Here is a 26791-nt window from a genome sequence, read left to right as displayed (position 1 = left end):
AAACATTGCTCAGAATGTCAATTACAAAGTTTTTAACTACTAACTTCTGGCCACCACCTTAGAGTAACAACACAGTTCATATTATTTTATCTTTTGATGTACTTGTACAACTTTGAAGTTTTATGATGATAAAACAAGAGACCCCACTTCAAGCAGGTTCTTTATAAACTCTGTTCTTTAGGTGACCACAAGATGGCAGCCCAAAATAACTTTAGCTGCTCTTTTCCAACTCTGGGCCCTCACCTGATTTATTCATCACCAGTGTGAGTCAAAGTAGATCCATTTGAAATCAGACATCTTTTGTCTCCAGTAAAACATCTGACACACTCCTGAACCATTCCACACAGATCAGTCCAGACAGATAAACGGACGCTCAACGGATGGAATCACCTTTAAACACGTCAGACAGGAAGTCGTCCTGCAGTTACAAGCCTCCGCTTCCTGTCTGGCATCTTAATCAGATGCTCCATTAAACTGTCCACCTATAAATAAAAAAGATACGTTTTAATTTGAGTCAGTTTTAGCTTTCTTCCTACAAGACAATCAAATAACTCCAGAGAAATAATCTCATCTAAAAGAATTTAATATTTATAAACCTGCGTGGAATGAGGCCAAAAGAAACCCCGAGGAGCTGTTTCACCTCTGAATCAACACTTTAAAACACAGAGCATTATTTTCTAATTGCAACACTGAAAACTATTACATGAAAAACAGTTTAAGTTTTAAACTAAAATGCCCCGAAATATTAATTACACAGCAGCAGTTTGTTAAAAATTATAATTTGTCATTTGTAGTTTTGAAAGAATGACCAGAAATCACCAATAAATATTTATTAAGAGGTTTTATTTTCAAAATAAAGTTTTCTATCAAAGTGTGAATTATACATATTTACAGTCTTGTAAAATCACATATACAAATGTACAAGATATGTACAAAAATAATTATATAAATACACTTTGAGCGCTTCTGCAACCCGTACGACTGTATGAATTAAGGCATTGATTCGTGTAGAAAACTGTCTCCAGCAGAGGAGTCTCCTGTGAACGAGGTGTTTAAGACACGGCGGCTCTTCACAGTTTAGAAGAAGTAAGTGTCTTACCTGCAGGCTGCCTGTAAATCCCAACAATAATAAAATGACCACAATGTGATTTAATTCAACGCATAAGCTCAAACGGTACCACTTTACAATAAGACTCCCTTTATAGATGCTAATGAATAGTTTATAGATATGTTACTAATTCCTCTATAAACACTTTATAAATCATTAATAATTGTTTATTGTGCATTAATTAAGGGTGAAAGAGACAAAACTGACCAGTTTCTCACCAAGTAGTGATCCAAATCTGTTGTTATATCAAACATTTCAGTTACTATATATAATATTAGATTTAGACACTTATAATGCAGTGATAAAGTACAATATCATATGCTAAAGAAATAGGTTTACAAATGCTTATTGTGCTTACAAGATAGTAACTTAGTCTGAAATGTTTAATATAACTCGATGAAATACATGCAGCAGATGTGGATCACTATTTGGCAAAAAACTGGTCAATTTTGTCCGTTACCCTTAATTAATGCATAATAAGCAGTTATTAATGATTTATAAAGTGTTTAAAGAAGGATCTAGAAGGAAGAAGATCTACAAGGGGAGTCTTATTGTAAAGTGATACTGCTCAAACTATACATTTTTAATTACCTGGTTAGGTCTAATTGTAGGAGAATTTGAACTTTAATGAGTCCGAACTAATTTATAACTAATCAACTAATTGGACTAATTGGATTGTTTGTTGTAGAAATATGAAGTTGTTCTCTGATGGATCAAAAGGTGTCAGCAGAAAGTTTAAACGTTTCGTTCAAAACAGCAGAACAACAGCCACTTATTGACTCCATGCGAACAGAACAGCTTCAAGTCGTCTCAGCTCGTGTGCAGGGGACTGAGTGACATCAGGGGTTCCTAAAGTTGGTGTCGGGACCCCACTCATGTCCAAATATTCAATGTTTCAAAGAATAAATGTTAAGGCCATTACTTTGTAGCGATATAAAGTCTGTACAACTTAAACTGACCGAGGTCACGAGACCCTGTTCTGCTGTTTTATGGGTCACAAGCTGGAAGGTGTGGGAACCCCTTGACAAGTGGTGCATTCAGGTAAAGACTAAATGTTTAAGTTACTCAGTTTGTTTATGTGAAATAACTGAAGGTAAATATTTCCAGCTGTGGTCAAACAGATCAATTAAGTGGAGCTGATTTTACAAGTTTAAATTAATAAACTCTTGACAGCAACTTGTGTTTTTCAGTGTATGGGGGGGGGGGGGGGGGGTGTCCTCAGCTGCAGGCGTTCAGTGAAGCCCAGATAAGACTCTGCATTCTTCCAGTCAGGTGCATTGTTCTGCTGCTGACAGCCTCATTATTTAAAGAGGAGCCATTAGGCCTCATTAATGCGCTAATTACAACAAGCTCATGGACAATCCCGACATAATTAGTCCCCCCCAGCCCCCCACTCAGCCCCCTCCAGTTGTTGGATGAGGCAAAGGGACATGACTTTAAACTCATCCTGTAACTTTTTCAGACACAATGGGACCAAAGTTAAACAATAATTCTCCTCAGAGGCTTCATGGACCGCGGCAGGTTCGGGTTCTGTAATAAAACACCATCTTTAAGTCCTTCTTTAAATGTCTGAATAACCCCCACGATCCCCCTACACTCATCTCCCTCTCCCTCACCCTACCCCTGCTCCCCCACCCCCCCCCCCCCCCCCCCCCCCCCCCCATCCCGGTTCAAACCCGGGACAGCGGCATTTGTTTGGGACAGGAGACAGAGCTGGCCGTCCCGGACCTCCACGTGAGTCCCGTGCTCACGTCGCTGTACATGGAGCCCGCGGACGCTTTGCTCCCCCAGCAGCAGCGCGTGCAGAAAGTCCTCCAGGACTCCAGCGTTTTCCCGGACCAGATCCAGGCCCCGGAGGTGATCCCCACCAGCAGGCACATGAAGTACTTGAGCATGAACACTGCGTAGTCCGGCCTCTGCCTGCTCTGGTCCGTCAGGCACGTGCAGTTGTGCGTAATTTCCCACATCTGTCTGTTGTGCTGCTCGTAGAAGTAACACGCCACGATCACGGTGGCCGGGACGGTGTAGAGAACCGTGAAGACGCCGATCCGGATCATGAGCCGCTCCAGCTTGTCGGTCTTGGTGCCCCCCTGCTTGATGACGCTCCTTATCCGGAACAGCGACACGAACCCGGCCAGGAGGAACATGGTGCCGATGAACAGGTAGATGACCAGCGGGGCCAGCACGAACCCCCGCAGGTTATCCAGGTTCTGGTTCCCCACGTAGCAGATCCCAGCCACGGAGTCCCCGTCCACCGAGCTGAGAGCCAGAACCGCGATGGACTTCAGACTGGGGATGAGCCATGCGGCCAGGTGGAAGTACTGGGAGTAACTGGCGATGGCCTCGTTGCCCCACTTCATCCCTGCAGCCAGAAACCAGGTGAGGGACAGGATGACCCACCAGATGGAGCTGGCCATGCCGAAGAAGTAGATGAGCAGGAAGACGATGGTGCAGAGCGCAGGGCCCGTCGTGTCATAGTGGATGTGTTCCGCGCCGTGCTCCCGGCTGCACGCGACCTCCTCGTGCCCTGCAATCAGCCTGACGATATATCCCACAGACACGAACATGTAGCAGGCAGAGAGGAAGATGATGGGCCGCTCCGGGTACTTGAACCTCTCCATGTCGATGAGGAAAGTTGCCACAGTCGCGAAAGTTGAGATGAAGCAGAGGACGGACCAGAGACCGATCCAGAAGGAGGTGAAAGTCCTCTCCTCCTGGGTGAAGTAAGGGTTGTGGCACGGCATGGCACAGTTCGTGATCTGTCCCGTTTTGACACGGTTGTGCAGCGGGTGTCCGTCCCCGCTCAGCGGCACCATGGGCGCGCGGCAGAAGCACCCCGCCTCGCACAGAGGCGCACCGCCCGGCTTGTGTTTCCCGGGGAAGCCTCGGCTGAAGCCGCTCTTCTTCTTGTTGTAGGGCTTCAGGGGCCGGTTGGTGGGCTTGGCCAGGACCGGGGAAGCCGTGGTGGTCTGGCTCCGGTTGTGGTCCATGCACAGAGTTTCCTGGTCGCCTTGCTCCGGGAGCAGTTCGCACCTCATCCGGTCCGGCCACGGGAAGCCGTACTGCTTCATGAGCGGCGCGCAGCCGGCTTTGGCGCGCTCGCACACGCTCCTGCACGGCGGCAGCGGCTTCTTGTAGTCCTCCAGGCAGATCGGAGTGTACATGCTGCACAGGAAGAAACGCAGGTCCGGGGAGCACTTGATCACCACCAGGGGCCAGAACTGGTGCGCCTCCAGGCCAGCCTCGTCCTGCGTGTCGTGGTTGAACTGGTTGGGCATGTAGGTGTAATTGTAGCCGATGCCTTTGCACAGAGGGACAGAGATCTCCTGGCACTGCAGCTCCTTGGCCGCCATGCAGCGCGTCCCGTGCAGGATGAGGGGGAAAATGAGCGCGCACCATCCCGGGATGCTCCTCTCCATCGTTGGCTCCTCCTGTGCGCCAGAAAGTGACTTTAAACTCTGATCAACCGCGCGAAGCTGCTCCGCTCATGCTCGCGCTCAGTCAGAGACTCTTCAGGTGAATTCCTCAAAACGAGCGTTTTATTCTCAGTCGAGCCTCAGCTCCTCTTTGTGTCTCTGCGCTTCGCAGTGCACGCTCACTCTGACTGACACACGCGGGCTGGGCTTTATTTGGAAGGAAGGAGGACACTCCCCCCTCCCTCCCCCCTGCAGGAACTGGGAGGGAGTCAAGTCAATCAGGAGTTTCTCCCTGGAGGAAGGGTTATAATCACTTTGTCCTTGTTTACACACAACCCTTTACACGAGGTGTGTGCGTGTGTGTGCGTGTGTGTGGTGGGAAGAGGGTAGGGTGATACAATACATACATTATGTAGGAATGCAGTTAGGTGCAGCTTTTTAGGTCAGCAACATAGAACAATAAATGCATCACTGATTAAACTAAATAAAATTAAAACAGGCTTTGGAAATAGTAATGTCACTGTTCTGTTTGTGGTTTGTTGTCGAATATTCAGATGCTTTACACAATATTTGGTGGAGAAATTAAAAATAAAACCTAAACTGAGTACATGTCAAATACTTTGGTGCTTGAACGCAGCAAGAATTATTATAAATCCTAAAAAAAAAACCACAGACATCTTTGATTTTTATAAATTAGAAACTGTATTCTAACTTCTCACTTAAATATACTTTAATTCATCTGGGGTTTTGATTATTTTTAATATGTGCAATTTACATAATTTAAACTTTTGTTGTCTGTTACTGCTTCACCTGCTCTGTGCTGTATGAACTTACTTTTTATATATGAATGTTTCTGGTCAGTGCCCTGCAGTGGTGGAGAAAGTACTCAAACACTGTACTTAAGTACAGTAACGAAGTATTTGTACTTAGTTACATCCCAACACTGGTGCCCTGAGGTGACTTCTGTTGTGACTTGGCTCTGCTGTGTATAAATAAAGTGAATTAAAGTGTGATCTTGTATTTCATTGCAATATTCAACTTTTATTTCAGACTCGTTGCGTCACGAGCTTTATGCATGTGCACTTTTAGATGCATTCTCCTCACTTTGGTGCTTTGTCATTAATCTGCAAGGGAGCAAATAGATGGAAACAACATAAATAAATCAATCTGAAATCTGAACGTTGACACAGGTAAACCAATTAAAATTAGATTTTTTTTTTCAATTATCCAGCTCAATTTGGTCCAAGGGTTAAAAGTGATAACAGTAGATGCCTTAAGAAGAATTATTTTAGCAAAACACATTTTACTGCTCAGTGGATTAAACATGGAGTCATAAAACATTCTAACGTGGATGTAAAAGGTTTTTTTTTTTTTTATTTTTTACATCAGGTATTGTTTTGATTTTTTCAACTGAATGGGATTTATTTGTCTTCGTTTATGCCAAACAGCTCGTCAGTTCTGAACCCTTGTGAACTGGTCGCAGATGTTTGACAGTAAATTTGACCCAAACCAGTTTATTCATCATCTGGTTCTGCAAACATGAAGAAAGTGCAACGATACTATCGTTCATCCGTCAGTGCCCCTCGCCTCTGGTGGTGGCCCACCCGCTATTGTGACAGGCCCTCCAGGGTGAACCCCGCTCCACTGACACGTGCTCCTCCGGCACCCCGCCTCCGGTGACGTGGGCCCCTATAGTCCCGAGCGTGGATGCAGAACAGCACTCCAATGTCCCCCATCAGCCTCCAGACCAAAACACACAGCCACCACAGACCAACCCCTGGCAGGATGGTGGGAACCCACGTGTGACATGCGTGGAGGTCTGGAGAAAGGCGACATGTGCCCAGTGATCCATGGCCCGCGCCTGAACCTCAGAACCGGACCGTAGCGGCCGGTTGGGCGAGGGCTGCCATGCTGCTGCGACTCTTGGGTACCTGCTCCCACTGCCTCCCGCCCGGGAGGTTTCGAGGGGGGTTCAAATCCAAATGCCTAGCACAACTGATAGGGAAGCGATGTGTGGGTGCTGTTGATGGAGTCCTTTTCCAGATGTTACTCGAATCAGGGGCTCAAGTGACTATGGTGGGAAGAACCTGGATGGAAAAAAATACTCCCCCATGTCCAAATCCAACCACTTGAATCCCTACACTGTAATAAATCCAACTTTGTTTTTTTACAGTGTACTCCAACCTTTGTCTGGGTCATTAGGTCAGGCTGAACTGAAGTCACTGGTGGAGTTTTAGTTATGGTGCCAAGGCGTCTCAGTCCCGGCCTCCTCATTAAGACTTGATGATTTCATCAAGAGAAAGTCATCAATGAAAGGTTTGAGGTCAAGTCGAACATGCTTGTTTTTCTCATTGGGAAGGCGTGTGGAGAAAACTGTTAGTCATAGACTCAGCACCAGGCTGTTGTGATTCAAATACAACGAGCTGACGTTTATTCTGTACTGAAACTGCTGCTCTCCTTGTCTTGCTGCTTACTTACCTCTTGGAAAAGTTCAGTACTGTTTTTGTCCCTGAAGAGTGCACGGAGAAACCGCTTTAGCTCATCAACGGTTAAATCTCCTTTATTCGTTAACATTTCCCTGAAGGTTTGATGATCTTAATCACAGTGAGAGTTACCTCTGACTCGGTAAAACCTCCTTGCTGCAGCCCTTCTTGTGGCTGTGGCTGAGTGGTTAGAGCAGTCGTCCTTCAATGCAAGAGTTGGGGGGTTGATTCCACCAGCAGTCACTTGCTGAAGTGAAGAACTCTTGCAGGAGGCAAAGAGCAGAGGAGGCAGGGAGCTCCAATCATGACATTCTGTTCTCTTTTAGAGCGTTTAGAGTTGAGAAACAGTGTTTACAATATTGCAAAATTGTGGAAAGGGTTTAAAATGCCTTTATATATATATATATACATATATAATAAAATAAATACTACTTATTACTTGTACTACTATTCCTACTTTGCGGTTTTTCACTTGTCTTCATGGTACGGATCCCCCGTGATAAACGATGGACTACTGTAGTAGAGCGCAGTATGAATGGGTAAATGAAGCATAGATTGTGTCGTAAACTGCTTTGAGTATCTTGATAAGATGGAAAGGTGCTAAATACAAATTATTTACCATTTATCTATTGTTTACAAAGGTCCTGTTAGAAACCAACATCAGTGATTTAGACGCTGCCTCCGCTGGATGCCTAACAGCATGGAGCAGACTGGATGTGACTCAGACAGTATGTGTTCATGCATATGACTGTGGCTGCTCATCAGCAGAGACCAAAATAAATAGAGGCGGTTGTGTGTGTGTCAGACAAGGTTACTTTGGGCTTGTTAGCCCACAGCGGGGGGTCGTCTTGGTCTAAAGGGAGGGGGTTGTTGTCTTAACGCCGCTGCCAATGTTTCACTCGCTGCATGCTGGGTCGGCGATTACCACTCTGCACCACCAGCCCAACAAACAGCACTGTTGTGTGTGTGTGTGTGTGTGTGTGTTGGGGTGTGTGTGTGTGTGTGTGAGCAAACAGTTTCCAAAAAGGGAAGAAGCAGAACAGCATTGTGATAGCACTAATTAAAGTCATTCACACTTCTTATTGGATTTATCAGCTTCAAATAGAGCAGAGACAGTCTGGCAGACAGTTTCCAATCCACATGTTTTATCAGAACTAATTAGTTCCAAACTTCAGTGTTTGTAAATGGGTGTTTGCTTTAGATCAGTTTGGGGTCTCAAATAGGTGGGGTTGACTGCTAAAAACCCACTGCTAGTTGTAAATTGTTCAGCAAAAGCCAAATCTTTATTAAAGTAAGTGTGATTGTTTTAGTGAGTCAATGATTTATTGGATTTGACAATTATCCGATGGAAAAGTTGAGCCGATCACTGCACCAAATGATAAAAGTTAAATATTCAAATATTCATGTGAAAATTATTTGTAGTAAAATAATAAAAAGTGCACCTCAATCACGTTTAGTTATAAATTGACACAATGCGTCACTTTCTGATAAGATTTTTAATCAAACTGCCAACTTTAAGATTTCAGAACATCATTTTCACTCAACCAGCATGTTGCATTCAGGTGCCTGACTTCAAGTTCCTACTTTGTAAAAAGACAGGTATTCAAATTCAGTTCAGTTCAAAGTACTTTATCAGTCACAAATGGAAATTAAATGATGCTGCAACTCATCATCCTGGTTTCATTAGAGCCGTTATGCAGATGGCTGTGGGCAGGAAGTATCTCTTGTAACATCTGTCTCCATTCATCCATCCATCCGTCCGTCCGTCCGTCCATCCATCCATCCATCCATCCGTCCGTCCGTCCGTCCGTTCGTCCGTCCGTCCGTCCGTCCGTCCATCCATCCATCCATCCGTCCGTCCGTCCGTCCGTCCGTCCGTCCGTCCGTCCGTCCGTCCGTCCGTCCGTCCGTCCGTCCATCCATCCATCCATCCATCCATCCATCCATCCCATAAATTGGACCTACAACAAATAGTGTAACATGCAGTTGGATAAAACACATTCAAAAGGTGGTGCCAAAGACAAAAGAGATGAAGATCTATAAATCTATCCATCAGTCATGTTTACCTTCCGGTCTGACCGGCCAAATTAATCCCTGCCCAGATTAAATTTAATCCAGCCCAGAGTGTACCCCTAGGGATAAACTGTCCTAGACCAAACTGTACCCAGTGTGTGTAAAATAGCCTATCAGACTACTGTATACCCCTCCAGGCCAGAATGGACCCATTTATGGGGGCTGACATGGGGTAGAGATAGGTAGGGCAGCCGACTTGAGACCCAAAACTCTCAGGTTCGATCCCCAGACATTCCCACATGCCGTGGTGTTTCTGAACAGGACACCTAATCCTCAATTGCTCCCTGGGCACATACATAGCTGCCCACTGCTCCACCTGGGTGTATCCCAGGTGTGATGGGTTAAATGCAGAGAACTAATTTCCCAATTGTATAGAGACATACAATGATGACAACACACAGCACTTATTCTTAATTTATTACCCATAATCTGGCCTGAGGGGTATGAATTATCCAAGGCGTTTAGTAATTGCCTAATGTTCATATGAAACATTTATTATTGACCTCATAATAAACGTTGAGTGAGTTTTAAGATTAAAGTCAGTTAGTTTTCTCACTTAAGTTACCTGACAAAACTGGACCGCCAATAAAATGTTGAAAATAATCTTGTGTATATGACTCAGCATTGATATAATGGGGATATAATCTGGTATAGACATAGCCAAATGTATACCCTGGAGTATAAATTGGCCTAAGTCATAGTATACCTGAGGTATATTCTAGTCTCAGCCCCTTTAACCCCATGTATTGGCCAGACTGGGGGGTATAAAATGCCTTTTACACCAGGTTGCAGGGGATGCTGGTGCCTTGCAGTCTGTATGAGAAGTGGGGTCCTCCTTGGACAGGTCTCCAGTCCATTACCAAGCCTCGTAAAGACAAACAAGACAAACAATCAGTGACACTTTCACCCACACCTAGTTACCAATTAGTTTTGGTCTATGGGAAGAAACCGGAGTATCCAGAGAAAACTCATGCATGCACAGAGAAAACATGCAAACTCCACCCAGAAAGACCCCTGGCCAGGATTTGATCTAGCAACCTCCTCACTGAGGCAACAGCTCTATCAACTGCACCACCGTGTCACCTGCCTTATGTTTCTTTCATCACATTTTAGCTCAACATATTTTCTTTTAGTCTTTATTTTCTTTTGTTCATAATCAAACAGACAACTTGGGAGAAAAAAGTTTGTCTTTAATCCAAAACGAAACTCACAAAACTTGATTTTGTTTGCACATTACATATTTTCATTTTATTTTGCGTTGTGGTTTAAATCCAGTCTTGATGTCTTTACCACCACATGCATCAATGAATACAAAAGAAAATTAAGATTTAACACGTTTTATTGAACTGTTTTGAAACCTTTTAAATTTTACAACTCATAATCAGGATATTTAGCTCCTTCAAGGTCCACCCATAAGTCATAAGTCATGCAGGCACAGATTACCTATTCCATTTAAAAAAACGTTCTTTGACACCTGCGCCTCATGCTTTAAAATAAAGACTAAAACCTTGAGGCTCCCAGCAATAAGCACAAATTTGAATTAAACGGACCATATCTTTGCTGAACTTTTACACCTCAAGTCACATTACCGTATTTTCCGCCGTACACATCGCACCACCCTATAAGTCGCACCACATTATAAGTCGCATCAGTCCAAATATGTCTAATAAAGTGGAAAAATCCATAAATATGTCGCTTCGCCGTATAAGTTGCATCTATTATGCGTCACCGCTGACAACCCGGAAATGTGGGCCGGTGTGCCAAAAATCGATTGGATGCCAAATGGCCACCGCGGAAGCGTGCACAGGAGGACTTTAACAAGAATTTAATTAGGTTAACAATTAAAATAAATTGTTTGCTCTAAATTTTAGTAAAGGTGTGTTAGTCTAACTTGTCCTTAATAAATGCACTTTGACGGTCAAATCAGCTGCATTTCAAAAACCAATATGCAGAAGTAGGAATGCACAGAGGGAAAGAGTCGCTGCACATTTCTTCAAAATTTAACAAGATAAGCCCTTAAAACAATTATTTGTTTGCTCAACATTATAATAAAGCTGTGTCTCAGTTGAACTTTTATTTAATAAATGCACTTCAGTGGTCAAATTAGCTGCATTTCGCCGGAGTGGTGCAGCGAAATGAAACTGATTTGACGGTTGCTCCAAGCGAGCATAACAAAGGTGTCAGGCTATGGCAAGCTGATTGTGACTTTAATAGCCACTTTTACCTATTACACGATACAACGGGGGGCAGCACGGTGGCGAAACTGGTAGAGCTGTTGCCTTTCAGCGCTGTCGGTTCAAATCCCAGTCCGGGGGCCTTTCTGGGTGGAGTTTGCATGTTTTCTCTGTGCATGCGTGGGTTTTCTCCAGGTGTTCCGGTTTCCTCCCACAGACCAAAAACATGCATGTTAGGCTGATTGGTAACTCTAAATTGTCCCTAGGTGTGAGTGAGAGAGTGAATGGTTGTTTGTCTCGTTTGTCTCTATGTGTCCCTGTGATGGACTTGCGACCCGTCCAGGGTGTCCCCCGCACCTCGAACAGTGATTGCTGGACATGGGCACTGGTGACCCCCGTGACCCAAAATGGAAGAAACAGGTAAAAGATAATGGATGGATGGATCATGGATGGATGATACAACGGCATGCCATACTACTTGACTGCCATCTAGCGGCTGAAAATGGTAGTCTTCAATATTTTCAGTCAAAATGAATGAAAATGGTCATATCGCAGCTAAAAATTGGTTCATAAATATGGGAAAAATCCATAAATACGTCATTTTGGCGCATAAGTCGCAGGGCATGCAAATGATGCAAATAACCGTGACTTATAGGCCGAAACATACGGTAATCTTTTTACACCAACACCAGTTATCAGATTGAGGCAGGAGGGGGTTCAGTCGCATGAATTCTTCTTGTTTTAGGCCCCAACACTGTTTAATCAGATTTACGGCTGCGGTGATTCTCCCTGAGGAGATTTTAAGCATAAGGCACGCGTCTCTTTTGGAAACAAGCTTCTTCTATATTCTCTGCGTCTCCATGATTCATGTCCAGTGATGGTACTGTCACATGCAGAGAAAATTATTTTACAGCATCGTGGTGTTTTGTGCAAAAGTTCAAGAATTTCTCTTGAAAAAAACAAACTCTTGCAATCATCATTCCTTCAGTTGGAACAATTTTTACTTACATAAGAATGAAACACATCAGAAATGTCCGTGTTCATTATGTGCAAGAGTGAGTCGAAATACTTTGGGGCTGATCCAGATGCCTTGTGCTGGGGCCGGCCGGCCCTCGTTGAGCTGTGAACTTCAGGTGAAAGCCGTAGAAAGCAGGTGCCCCCACCTCGCATCAGGGGGAACACAACAGGAGCATGAGCATCAGTTACACCAATCGCTGTCCATCGGACTGGAACCCGTATTGATTAACAAGGCTGATAGACTTGGTGGCCCCAGCCACCAACTGTCGACTACGCCTCCTGCCTTCTGTGTGCAACTGCGATAGTGGGTTTAGGGTTACGCGCTGGCCCCCGCATACCAAATTTAAAAGGGTGGAAATGGAATTACTGCATCTGCTTAGAAGTCAATTTCTGCATTCTCCAGGCTGACCCACTGTAGCACTCCTCTAAAGAAGCTCTCTCCTGGCCTCTCCCATGCTTTCCCACCCAATCTTTCCTCGGATTCTCCCAGGGCTCTCAGTGTTCACAGCGCTAAAGAAAGGAAAAAAGAAACGTGGGTGTGTGGGGGTGTTTCTTACAGAGTTACTGGAGCGTGCTGTGAAAGTCTGAAATGTTTGTCTTTGTATCCTTCTCATGAGAAGTTTGGACTTTCCTCAAACTCACAGCCATTCCTTCCATGACACAATGTACAAATATTCAGTTATTTAAGATTAACAGCGTTCTCACTAATGCTGACTGTTGCAGCTGCGGGGGTATACGGCCTTGAGTCTCCCGTGAGTCTCCATTGTTGGGAACTGATCAAAAGAAAGCCCATAACGACACCAGGGGTAATGGATAATTTGTAGAATACTCCCAGAGTTTGGGTTTCTGGTGGTTCTGGTGGGCAGCCAGTGAACGGGAACACCTGGTGTGTATTTAAAGCACAAAACAAAAAATATACAGTGATATTTGAAGCACAACTTGTGATAAATGAGCTTGTAAAATTAGATCTCATCCTCTGAGACAACGATGATTATGAGAAGAAATAAACTCACTCAACAACTGAACTTGTGATTATACTGGATCACTTTGATGAATGATGATGATGATGATGAATGAATCACTAGTGTTTACTTAAATACATATTTTATGTATTTTCTTTCTTAACTTGTGAGCAGCTCATCACCGAGTGGAAGTCACTAATTATCTAACCATGACTGGTGGAAATTTGAGTTCCTGCTTCCTTCTGCCCTCCTGATCAGTGATGGATGGAGAATTTCTTCCTTCCACAGGTTAGATTCCTCAGCCTGCTTTTCTCTGGCGTGTTTACTTAGACAGGCTACAAATCAGCCCGAGGTGGGTTGTTAGGATTTACGCAGTCACCCTTAACACACACACATTCAACACACGCCCTGACACTGTCCCTCCACTGATAAAGTGTATTGGATTGACTCACCTTCCGTCCGCTCATTAACCAGAGCAAACATTGACACAGATCCCTCCCATCCAATCAGTCTACGCTGAGCGGGACCACGACAGGCAGCTCGGTGTTGATCAACCTCCTGAACCCAAACTCACTCCGATAACCGATAAGACATTTAAAATCTGAAACTTTAACGTGCCGATTCCCAACATTCAACGCTATAAAGTGAGACATTTATTTAACTGGTACATTTTACTGTGTGACTCTTTAACATATAATTATAAATTAAGGTAAACACGTAACACCAAGAAATTCTCTCAAAGAAAAGTTCCACCAAGCACCCTGCTTGAGCCTCGATTTTTCTTCTTGACGTCGTCGTACGCGTTCTTTCCGGTTTCTTTCGCGTTTATCAGCAGATCGACTCTTATATTTTCACCTAAATGTCTTCCCTGAGATTCTGCTCTTGTCTTGTTCAATCATATTTGCGGCCAGCTTAATGTAGATCAATCATGTGATTCAAACGTCCTGCAGTTTTGGGCAAATTCAAATAAGTGGTTTGTTTTCACTGAATGCGGACCCATAATTTAGAATCACACATAAATATCTGGAAAGCTGTTATAAACTCTTTCAAACTGCACCGTCAGAATAACTTTTATGTTTATGCTATTTTATAGTTTGAAATGAGTACCATAGTTGAACTCAGGGGCCGAATTAATTAATTTAGTGTCAAACAGCACGACGCTCAAAGTGTTTCAGTGGCACAAATCATGAGGGAAAATCAGCTCGTTTTTTTAAATCAATTGAGACAAATATATATATTTAACTTGTGTACGTTAAAGCAACAGACATGTTAATCAAATCTGGACTCCTGGAAATCACCATTTAGCTAAAGTTGTGAGACTTAAGAGACACAGACCCATTAAAATGATTTGTATTGTGACTGACTGGACCTTTAACGAGAGCGATTGGCTCGCTGAAATGGCTTCCTGCCCATGTATTCATAGAGTTTGCTGTTCTAGTTTCTTATTATACATGTTCTGTGGTCAGTGCTTAGGATGGAGAGAACATTCAGCAGTAGGGATGTGCGACATGGCATAAAATTCATATCACAATATGTATTGTGATGGGTGGCGGTAACGATATATATCACAATATATTTTAAGCATAAAACTTGCAATAGGAATGAATAAAAAGCAGAGGGTGTTCTTTTGTCACCATTTATTTTAAAAACTGCTGTACCACAAAATAATCTCAATTAAGCCAATTCCACTACTAGGTCCAGAGAGTTTTTAAATAATAAACAAATCAAGTATTAGGCTTCTTTCTTGTAGTGCAAAACACTGCAAAGGATATCAAATGTAGTTTTAGCCATATGTTTTAAACAAAATAATATGTTGTTAACTCTTAACAGTTTCCAGTCTTCTCACGTAAGAAATGATTTTACAGCATTTTACACCGAAATCACTTCACCTTCCAACCCTCTAGTGGGCGTCTCCTTCCACTTTAAGGAGAGCTGACACAAAATGGCGTCCAGTTTCCTCTGTGGCTTTGAACAGAGGGTCTCGCGGTAAAATCACACAACACAGCGTTCTTTTCACAGATCAGAGAGCAGGTTTAACCCTTTAATTATTTATTTATTTTAGCCCAAATGCACTCTCTAAAGCTGACCAACGAGCTTTCAATTAAAAAAACTTTCAACGGAACATAGCGTTTTGCGCATGCGTCTGAATACGAGTACGGCAAGCCGGCCGTAGTAAGCTTGTATCATCGCTACTTAGCTCTCGAAGAAAGGACTTTAACTCCACTTACGCACAGTTTTCAACAGAAAAAAAGTAACGATTAAATTTGACAACTCTGATCTTACATCAGACACAACATTACTGCAGTTAGACGGTAGAAGACAGATCTCTATCATAGGCTAAATGTCTATCGTTTCTACCACGTACCGTACATATCATGCATTCCTATTCAGCAGTACAAGAAGCCTGAGCAATCAGACCGACGCTCAGTTCAAAGAGAACACAGAGGTAATTAAAAAAACCTGTTTGCTATGAGCTTCATTGTAGAAATGTCCTCACAGTGCAGGAAATAAAAGTGCCCAACATTTGAAACTAAGCGCCTGGGTTCTAATTAACCACAACTGTTCTTTAAACAGTGCGCGTCTGATAATTTAGGAGTATTAAACCGTAATGACGATGTTGAGGAATAGGCCACATGAACAGGTGAGGTGGGGAGATAAAGGAAGTCACAGTTTGACCACTTCTTTCTGCCTCCTAACCCTCTATAATCCCTCCGTACTGTGATTTAAATATAGAGTCCGGCTGCTCTGGATTGAGGGTGTTGCAGAGAGCCCCTCTAAATTGCCACTTGTTCGTCTGGCGTCATTAAAGGGGCTACAGGAGCCTGTTTTTAATTAGGTACCACTGCAAACGGCAATAGCGTGTTTATAATTATACCTTTCCTTCACTGGCGATGACGTCTTCTCTGTAACAAACGTGCATTTTGGTCGACTGGCCTCCTGCACAGACCTGAGGATTCATAAGGACCTCTGACGACAGCCTCAGAGCTCCGTTACCTCCGAGTCGCCGGCCCCGCTTTACGAGCGTCTTTCAGCTCAAAGGGACCCTGTCAACAAGCGTGCTGAGAGCAGGAACGGTGACGAGGTGAGAAATGTGACCGCGCTGAACTGAAAGCCATTAGTGTTCCATTAGTGTTTGGCCTTTAGAAGTGAGCTGTGACACACCGGCGCTTTTACATCCAACCGCTGTGCCTTGTGTGTCACGGGCCGTTTTAAACATATTATCCCTGCTTTTGATTGAGTAGGAAGTAATTACCCAAATATAAGTGTAACACTGTTTAAAGCACTTTCAGTCAGTGTGTTTGTTTTAACACGTGGTGCACGGCTTTTTTCCTTTTAGCCAACGAAAGTCCAACAACGCCACACAAGGGTGGCAAATTTCAATCTGCATAAATCAGACCAACACGTTGTTCACCATATTTAAGTTGTGAATTAAACATGCAGAAGTGGTTTTTGTTTTCTCAGTAGTTTCATCTCAGTGTGCCAAGTTGTCAAACATTATGAAAGCCAGGCAGTCACGTGTGTGTTCGTCTGTCTGTAGCAAAAATATCTCAATAACCAGTAGCTGGATTTTTATTAACGCTTCTAGATGTGACTGATTGACTTTTGGAGTCATCCTAATTCAAGATGACCGCCACAACTGGTTGACCTTAGCCAACATGAGAATGGATATGATTTGATCTATTTCGCAGACTGAGAGTTAAAAAGTGGCCTCATGGCGGCTGTCATCACACACCCAAGCATTAAAAAGAAACTTTTAGGAGCAAAGCAGCGAGTCATTTTCATGCTACTTGTTTTGTTGCTGATCTCGTATTGTTCATTCATAACCAAGTGAAAAATTGAAACAGTCCTCAAAACTCTGCATAAAAATTTTGGAGGCGTGGTTAGTGCTTTCACCTCACAGCAAGGTTCCCATGCACATGCAAGTTTTCTCCGGGTACTCCGGTTTCATCCCACAGATCAAAAACAAGCATGTGGGTTAATTGGTAACTCTAAATTGTCCCTAGGTGTGAGTGAGAGAGTGAATGGTTGTTTGTCTCGTTTGTCTCTATGTGTCCCTGTGATGGACTTGCGACCCGTCCAGGGTGTACCCCGCCCCTCGCACAGTGATTGCTGGACATGGGCACCAGCGACCCCCGTGACCCAAAATGGAATAAGCGGGTAAAGAAAATGGATGGATGGATGGATGGATTCTTGTGTTCTTCATAATGTGAAAACCTTCAGTAACATAAATGGTAAATGGACTATACTTATATAGCACCTTTCTATCTTGTTTCAAGATACTCAAAGCTCTTTACAACAATCGGTGCCTCATTTACCCATTCAAACAGCTCTATACTAGATCTCTACAAAGATAATTGAACAAATCATTCTAAAGAGACTAATCAGAGCTTTATATGACATTCAGACACTGATGGGACACACATCAGAGGCTATGAGGGGTTCAGTGTCTTGCCCACGGACACTTCAACATGTGACTGCTGGTGGATTCGAACCCCCAACTCTCACATTGGAGGACGACTGCTCTAACCACTCAGCCACAGCCGCCCCTCGTGGGCGGCTCATGATGATGCAGGTGCGTCTGTCTGTGTCGGTTTTAGTCTCGTTCCATGTAGCTACAGTGCTGTGATAGAAAAGCAGACAGTAACGTCAATTTATGTATTCATAAAGTACTTTACAAACAACAAAGGGTGCACAAAAGTGCTGTACAGCAAAAATGGCAATACAACAACAACAACAACAACAACAACAACAACAACAACAATAATATTAATAATAATAATAAACTAATATAACTAAAAATCTCTAAAGATAGAATGTAATAAACACAAAGTAGTACAATACAATAAAACATCATATAAGTATAGATAATAAATGAAGTCATCAAGCTCTACTTGAGATGAAGACCAGTGAGTGGAAGTGGGTCTTTAACATAGCCTTATTGTTAGTTAAGATCTGAGCAGCTCTTATAGAGAAATAAATTATTCCATAAAACAGGAGCAGAAACTGATCGCCTCTAAGCCTCTGGTTGTTTGAGCTCAGAGTTCCAGATGAAAAAATGTGTTGTAAAAGATCCTGCAGATAAGATGGGACCAGACCATGAAGATCCTTAAAAACCAATGACAAAACTTTAATGGCAGCGTGTTTATTGAAAACAGGGCAGGGCCCAGAATGGAACCTTGAGGAACTCCGCATGTTAGTGGAGCTGCAACTAAAAAAGAGGACTGAGAAACTCCTGTCTGCAAACATGATTTCAACCACCGTAGAACATTGACACCTACACCCTAGGTGTAACGAAGGATGCTGTGGTCCACAACATTTTATGATTCAGTGAGAAACAGTAGGCGCCTTTCTGTCTAACTGTCAATCAAACTCAAAGGGAACTTTACAAATGTTACAAAGACAAAGTGAACTCAAGGGTACTAATACAATTTGGTAGAAAATAAAAAGAATCGGCCTACGTCATCATCATGCGTTTGTGTAGAGGTTGTTGCACGAGGCAGTAAATAACAACAACTGTAGCCAGAAGACCCAAACAACGAGCCGTTGAGCAGAGAAAAAGTGAACACGCGTGTTTTCAGGAGTTCCACTTGACTTGATATGTAAAGGTTTTATTAGCAAACAAAACAAGTACTGGTAAGATGAGCTGGTTAGTTTGTTGTTATAGTTGATGAATACGAGGTGTTTCTTTCTGCTCATGTTTGTAGACTAACAAAAAGAAAAAACATTTGAGTTATGATCCATTTACATTTATTGTAATAGTAATATTTAAATCTTTTAAAGTCCTTAGCAAACTTGTGCCGGACAGATTTCATCAAGTAGTGTCTCACATCTGGGAGGATCAGTTCTCCTGAAGCACTAAAGTCAAGAATATAAATGTTTGAAAAGGAGATAAATAGACGAGCTGCTGTCCTGCTGGTTCTGCTTCTCAGACTACTGGGACTTTGGCACGTTTTCCTTTTTTTATTGTTTTTATTTTGTAGCTTGTCCTTTCTTCTTCTTTTCTGTATTCTGCTGCTCAACCTCTTGAACTTCTTCAGGATACACAGAACAGCAAAACTGGAAAAGCCATTTACAGCGGGTATCAGATGACGTGCAGCTGAGATTTAAAAGAACGAGCACACAATCTGCGAGTCTGACGGCTCAGTTTTACTTCCTGCTGGGATTAAGTGGTCTAGATTTACTCATTTGGTAAAAATTGCACTAACATGCTCTTTTCCACAGACAGGTTAATAAACACACTGGACGTCCCACGCACACAAACACACATCTGCACAACGTCTAAACATTGAGCCAAGAGCACATTTTCTCATATATACACACCACACACAAGCATTTCTGCATAATATTTACACGTTAGTCCCTTAAATAACGTCTGCCACGTTCACATCAAAATCTAGATTAAATAAGAATTAAGAGTCTAAAACAGTTAATTGTGAGACCTTTCCCCACTCCACCTTTATATAAAAGCAGAAATGAGTGTGGGCTTGTATCTGTAGGCAGAGTCCATACATGTGTTTGTACCTGGAGGCTCGACAGATTCCACACCAAGGTGACGAGTTAACTTTGACCCAGATTAAACCTGGCAGGAACCTCCACTTTCTCTCCTAACCTAACCATCCTGATCTGTTTCGAACAAACACAAATGAACACACAGTTCTTCATATTTGTAAAATAAAATATTTATATTAATTTACATTTCCTGCCAACACTCATTATAATCCCGACTTTGTTCAACCTCCTTTCCTAAAACCCAAGAATGTCAGTTCTGAGAACTCCCAGTCTTTAGACCCCCCTTATCTAACCTAAACCATAACCACTATTTGCCTAACCCTAAACTTTTTCCAAAACTCAAACTGAGTTTACCCCATAACCATTATCCTAAATGTAATAATTTACTTTGAAAGGAACTTGCTTTTTGTCCCCAAAAAGTCGCATGTGCTACACATTTGTGTCCTCGTGTTATGAGTAATCCAAACACAAAAGGCAGACTCACTCGGCCACAGAGGCTCTCAGTAAACTGAGAGTTACCTCACCTGGCCCAAACGGACAGCAGTGAAATATTAGGGTAATCATGGGTAGAGTGGGAGGGAGGAGGGGCGACGTAAAGCGCAGAAGGTGGGTGTAAGAAGGTCAATCAGCTGAACACAGTTTATTCAGCTATACACAACACAAACCAACACATTTAGTGCTGTACAAAGGGATTTTTAGATTTTTTTTTAATGTGACATGAAAAAAATCTATGTTAAGAACACTCTATCTGAATGCAGGGTTTTGAACACTGGTATTCCACAGGGTTATGTGCTATCACCACTTTTATTCTTTTTATGCATAAATGAGTTGTGACGTAACAACAAAGACTTCACATTAATTAAGTATTGCTGATAAGATGATCCTAGTTGTTGGTCTGAAATACTCCAATAGCCCCTCTTACTCCCAGCTCATAGATCAGCTCAGACCTTCTGTTTTAAAAGGACAGGAAGTAGAGCAGGTGACTGAATTTAAATACCTCGGAACAATTATTGATAACAAGTTGACCTTTGAGCCCAACACTGACTGTGTTAACAAAACAAGTCAGACACCGTCTCCACCTTCTAGACAAGCTAAGGAGCCTTAATGCAAGCAAAAATACCTTGCAGTTGGTGTACAGGTCACTGGTTGAAAGTGTTGTTTCCTTTAATATTGTCTCATGGTATGGGAACGTCCTAACCAGAGACAGGAACAACTTGTCCCAGGTGGTCAAACTAGGCAGTAAAATCACTGGTCATCAACAAATACAACCTACAGACCTGTACAGTCAGACTCAGGAAAAAAAGTGCAATCCAGGTTTACAATGACCCAACTCATCCACTGCAACCATTATTCAGGTTGGGACCATCAGGCAGAAGACTGCTGGTTCCACTGGTAAAGAAAAACAGGTACAAAAAGTCATGAGTTCCCTCTGCTGAGTGTCCTGGATGGGATCTTATTTAAACGTAGCCTCACATGACAAACTGTTGTCTGCTGAGGTTTTTATATTTTAATGTATCATGTTTTAGAGTTGGTTTTATTGGGTTAGCAAAGCTTTTTAAAGTTTTATGACATTTTTAACTTGTGTAAAGGGTGGATTGCTCTCTTCAGGTCCAAGGTGAGGTTCTGCCTCGAGTGGAGGAGTTCAAGTATCTCAAGATTTAGTTCACGAATGAGGGAAGAATGGAGCGTGAGATTGACGGACGGATTTGTGCAGCATCTGCAGTATTGTGGACTCTGTACTGGTCCGTTGTGGTGAAGAGGGAGCTGAGCTGTAAGACAAAGCTCTCTGTTTACTGGTCGATCTACGTTCCTACCCTCACCTCTGGTAAGGATGCCTCCTGGGCTTCGGGCATGTCCAACTGGGAGGAGACCCAGGGGAAGACCCAGGACATGCTGGAGAGACTACATGTCTCTCTGTTGGCCTGGGAACGCCTTGGAGTCCTCCCAGAAGAGCTGGAAGAGGCGGCTGTGGAAAGAGATGTCTGGGTCTCCCTGCTCAAGATGCTGCCCCCGCGACATGAATTCGGAATAAGCAGAAGATAATGGATGGATGTTTTTGTATGTATGAGCCAGATGTCAAAGATGAATCTCCATCTCATGAAATGCTGTGGTCAATAAAGTTATATCGATTGATTGATTGATTGATTGAAGGTGATATGCAACTTCACTTTTGCATGAGACAGGTGTTTACACTGTTGCTCGTTTTTCAGCCAAACTCTTTGTGAGTATTGTGGCTGCCGACATATTTAGAAGAGTCCACCAGGAGTTGTTTTAAACACCTTTTTTTTCATCCGGATGTTTCATTACCTCCCAAAGAAAAGTGTTTTATTTTTACATTTGTCATCACTCAGTTTAACTAGTTGTTGTTCTGGGATGAGACTAACAAAGTTGTGAGGTATGGCTGATCTCCTGCAGCACGCAGTTACATGCAGCAACACTTTGTTCAGTTAATGAAAAACACTGTGGTTCGTGCATGAATCTTACCCTTTTTGTTTAATCTGCTGCGAGATACTTAAGTTCTTTTTGTTGTAACAAAATGACCCCTGCTCTCAGAATCTGCTAACTTGATTGTGCAATGAGAATTTCTCTAAGCTACGATCACCTGTGGGGTGAAATACTGACTTCTCAAAAATACTCCACACAAGGGATGACAGTTGGCAATAGCATCTGATCATTCAAGAATGATTTATATTGACCACATTTCTGCCCTTTTTTAAATTTAGATAATTTATTTTTAATACTATATGACAACATGCTGCAAAGTGTTTAAATTAACTTGAAGTAAATGATAATTACCGAGGCGAGGATGATATAGGTTTTGTGAAAGCTCAGTTATCTCTCTGAGAGTCTTAGATCTTGTGAATGGCATTCCTGAAGCCCCTGAAGGTGCACCCCCGCACAAACTTCAGCTTCGTCACTCAGCGACGATAAAGCACGGACCAGAGCGTAATTAACCTCGACTCACCTCAAACAAGTCTGACAACAGGTGCGTTTAGTGCGGCGGTGGACAAGGATCGCTGCTGCAAGAGTCCTCATTTGTGAGATAACGTTGTCAAAGGCTAACTAACTCAAGGAGAAATGGAGGCAAACATCCAGACGCCTTTTTAAATGTCAATCTGAGTGTCATTTAGTCTGCAAACGAGGGAGGTAATATAACCCGATTGCAATCAAACAATTCCTATTTCAGAACTTTTCCCAGCCGAAACATATAAACAATTGTGATTTTGTTTTTACTTTACGATGAACATATTGTTGTGACAGAGAATATTTACTTTTTTTTTTTTTTACTCAAAAGAGACGCAAATGAGATTTTCTGTATATCTGCTGTCCTTTTATCCATAGGCCCATTTTGTGGAATTTCATTTTCAGTGCGAAGCGTTTCACCCTCTGAACTCGACTCCGAAGGTCACGGATGCCGACACTGAGAAAAACTCCTTTCCTTTCTGTCAGAGGGCCCTGAGCACTCATGGCACAGACGCTCCAAATTTAGAGACACAGCCCTAAGTACATAAAGCCTTTTATACCATACGGCGAACAAAAGTCTCATCCTGTCCAGACAGCAACCCACTAATCTCTGCAAACTGAAGGTAACCGTTTAGTTTCTGTGGTAACGCTGTGTGTTGTGGTCCTCTAAAGTAGAGGCTGCACAAAGATTTAGGGATTTAAATTAGTGTTTACATTGCAGGAAAACAAAAAATACATTCTGACACGGTCACTTCAAAACATGTGGTTCCACAGCATCATGGGCTCTTCGTGGACGATGACAAACTGATTTATATTTCTTTATGTTAAGCCACAAAACAGCAACAGCAGAAAGACTTTTATGAACACAAATGACTGCAGCTCATTCTTCCATTCTCCAAGTGTCCCATGTTTGGTGCTTTTTGTCAGAATGGCTGGAGGTTTGAATTCAGATTATTTTAATTTATTCTGAAACAAACTCAAACGTTTGTCTCCATGGAGCTCATGGGTAACTAAAACTATATGTTTGTAATTTACTAACAAATGTGTGTGTATAAGTGCTGAGAAAGTATCAGAAAACTGCCAAAATGAAAGTAGGATTTAAAAAAAATACAGATCTGTTGGCACGCTGCACGCTCACGTTTAAAAACAAAGTTTTGGCATAATGCGCAAGTGCTCTGAGTGTTGAGGATGACTCTTAGCTACCTCCACACCAATTTTTACCTTAATATCTGTAAAACTGACAAAAGTTGAAACATTTTAAAAAATAAATATATCCAGTGTTGAGCCCCCCCCCCCACCCCATACACACACAGACTCATTGCACATCACCATTTTTATGAAGGTGATAATTATGACAGAAAACAGGGCAGCACGGTGACTTGGTAGATCTGCCAACTCTCAGCGAGAAGGTTGCCAGTTCAAATCCTGGCCCAGAACCTTTCTGGGTGGAGTTTGCATGTTCTCTCCGTGCATGCAAGGGTTTTCTCTGGGTACTCTGGTTTGGATGGATCTCTGCCTGGTTGTGTAGTCGATCTGAAGCTTAACTGAACTTTATTTTACCTCTTTCAAGGCCAGTCAGCTCATAGTGAAATGACCGAGTGTGGTTGGTTTGGTATGGCAAGCCATGTTGCCATATAATTGGATTGCCAACCGCGCGTGTCCACTAAAGCAACTAAAAGCCCAACACCGACCCAGCCCACACATTAAACGCATTATTATGTCCAGGCCGGGCTTCGGGCCCGGGTTAGAAACGACAGCTCCACTGCACGTGGGTTCTACTAAACACAAGAATCGTTACATATTTGTCTTTTTTTAAATTATTTTAGTGTCTGAAAACACCCCACAGAATATCCTCATGCATGCTCAATAATCCAGGTAGAAAAATCTAACAAAGTTAAATCAGGTCCTTTGAATGGATAAAAAAATAAAATAAAATAAAAAAATTATATATATATGTATATATATATACTGTAATCCATCCAGAAGACCTGATTTAACTATGTTAGATCCCACAGAATTAATAAAAATCAGAAACAGTGAACATTTTAAACTCAATACCAAGGAAGGGTAGAAGATAACTAAAAAGACAGAATCAGAGTGAATTCAGTTCCTGGTCTGAAGTTCTGGGACAAGGAGTGAGCTGGAGTTTTCAGCAGAGGGGGTTCGGCTGTTTGAAGCTGCAGTGGCAGATTTTCCAGGGCTTGTTGTGTCAGTGAACGTCACTCAGATCTGTTTTTAAAGCCTCACGTGTAGAAATATAAAAATGCAAACGTTTAAGTTTACACAAAAACATCAAGAACACATTCAGCTGATGTGTGACAGCTTTGTTCATCGGGGACGGCGTGTTTTTCAGCATCAGCTTCGTTTTGATACAATCACCATTCTTTTCCTGAAATAATTCAAGGAAGTCCACTTGTGTGTTGTTTGCTTTAGATTTCTGACAAGTTTAAACCCGAAACTCAGCGACAGTATTTTCACTTGTAGCATTTTTCACCAACTTTTCTTTGTTTGATTTTGAGACACGGTGCTTTGTAAACGACTGTTCCATTCTTGTTGTTTCCCGCAGTTATTCTGACTTTTATCTTAATATACATGCAAGAAAAACTATTTATTGCACGCCATCATGAAAAGTGAGGGATCATATAAATAGTTGTTTGCAAAATATTGGATGGATTTTAATTAAAGTCTCAGGAAGTTATCATTGGATGTAGAGTTAAGTCAGTCCAAATAAGAAGGAGCATCACAACCAACTGAATGTGCAAACAGAAATGGCCACAACTCAGTCAGTTTCACACACATTGAGCTAAACTTTGGTGTGGTAGTAGAAGAGAATCATCCCCAACAAATACTCTGAGCACGGAGGGGTCCTGCAAGATCTTTGCTTAAATCTTTGCAATACAAGGCAGCAGCTGATGAGTATTTCTTCAAGAAATGCTCATTTATTTTGAAATAAGTTTAACCACCTTATTCCTGGGGACTCTACTGTACAACTTCCTGTCAGACAGGAAGTAGCAGTTAGCATTGGTTAGCCGTGGTAGCGGAGCATGGACCGTGGTTTGTTTGAAAGTAATTTACATTCAGTTTAACAGATAAAACTCTGTTTTTGTTTTGTTCACATTTATTTAACAACCATAAAGTTTACTAAAATAGCCGTGCTGAGTTCAGGTACCTGTTGTGTTCACGGCTGCAGAACAACCAGACCAAACTACAACAACAGAGCCAAACAAGGAGTCAAAACAAAAAGAGTTCCTGTGAAAAGAGCTATAGTTTCATCTCCTACCTGCAGATGAAGAATTAAGAAGAATGTGGCTGAAAAATGTGAACTTGAAGAGAACACCTAAAACTCTGCATGTGAGCTCATTTCACTTTGATGACAAACGGCCGACGGAGAAAAACCTGCATCCTACTTTGTGTCTGGGCAACAATAAATCACCGGAGAAGAGACGCTGGATCCTCAGAAGAATTGAAAACAGTGACGAGAACATCAGGTCTGATTTCAGGTGTATGGAGGTCACAGCTTTAGTGTTTGTTCATCTTCAGTTTTATGATTTTCTCTGTAATTAACCCAAACTCAGTGATGGAGGACTTTAAGACTTTGTCTGGACTCTGTGTCTGATCTCAGGTCAGTAAGATTGTGTCTCACCTCTTAACAAAACACACCGACCTTATTACTGTGGAGACACTGATCCACCTCAGACCTGTTCAGCTTGTTCATCACTTCACCGTCAGAAGAAGTAGCTAAATATGCTAGTAGATGTAGCTAACTATGTTAGTAGATGTAGCTAAATATGCTAGTAGATGCAGCTAAATATGCTAGTAGATGTAGCTAAATATGCTAGTAGATGTAGCTAATTATGCTAGTAGATGTAGCTAAATATGCTAGTAGATGCAGCTAAATATGCTAGTAGATGTAGCTAACTATGCTAGTAGATGTAGCTAAATATGCTAGTAGATGTAGCTAAATATGCTAGTAGATGTAGCTAAATATGCTAGTAGATGCAGCTAAATATGCTAGTAGATGTAGATAAATATGCTATTAGATGTAGCTAACTATGCTAGTAGATGTAGCTAAATATGCTAGTAG

The 26791-nt window shown here is 42.3% G+C and overlaps 1 protein-coding gene across 1 annotated transcript; it reads right to left on the bottom strand.

Moving 5' to 3' along the window:
• Positions 1-2778: 2778 nt before the first annotated feature.
• On the bottom strand, positions 2779-4704 carry LOC119415260 (frizzled-8-like). The gene has a single exon (XM_037682435.1). The coding sequence runs from the start codon at positions 4525-4527 to the stop codon at positions 2779-2781; it is 1749 nt and encodes a 582-aa protein (XP_037538363.1). The 5' UTR covers positions 4528-4704.
• Positions 4705-26791: the final 22087 nt, after the last annotated feature.

The sequence above is a fragment of the Nematolebias whitei genome, chromosome 9, assembly GCF_014905685.2.
Source record: "Nematolebias whitei isolate Nwh7 chromosome 9, NemWhi1, whole genome shotgun sequence".
Taxonomy (NCBI): Eukaryota; Metazoa; Chordata; class Actinopteri; order Cyprinodontiformes; family Rivulidae; genus Nematolebias; species Nematolebias whitei.
Note: the sequence above shows the minus strand (reverse complement) of the source record. Positions and strands in the feature narration are given on the sequence as shown.

Bases quoted from the DNA above. Each gene is read 5' to 3' on its own strand.
- LOC119415260 (XM_037682435.1), bottom strand. From the start codon at position 4,527: ATGGAGAGGAGCATCCCGGGATGGTGCGCGCTCATTTTCCCCCTCATC.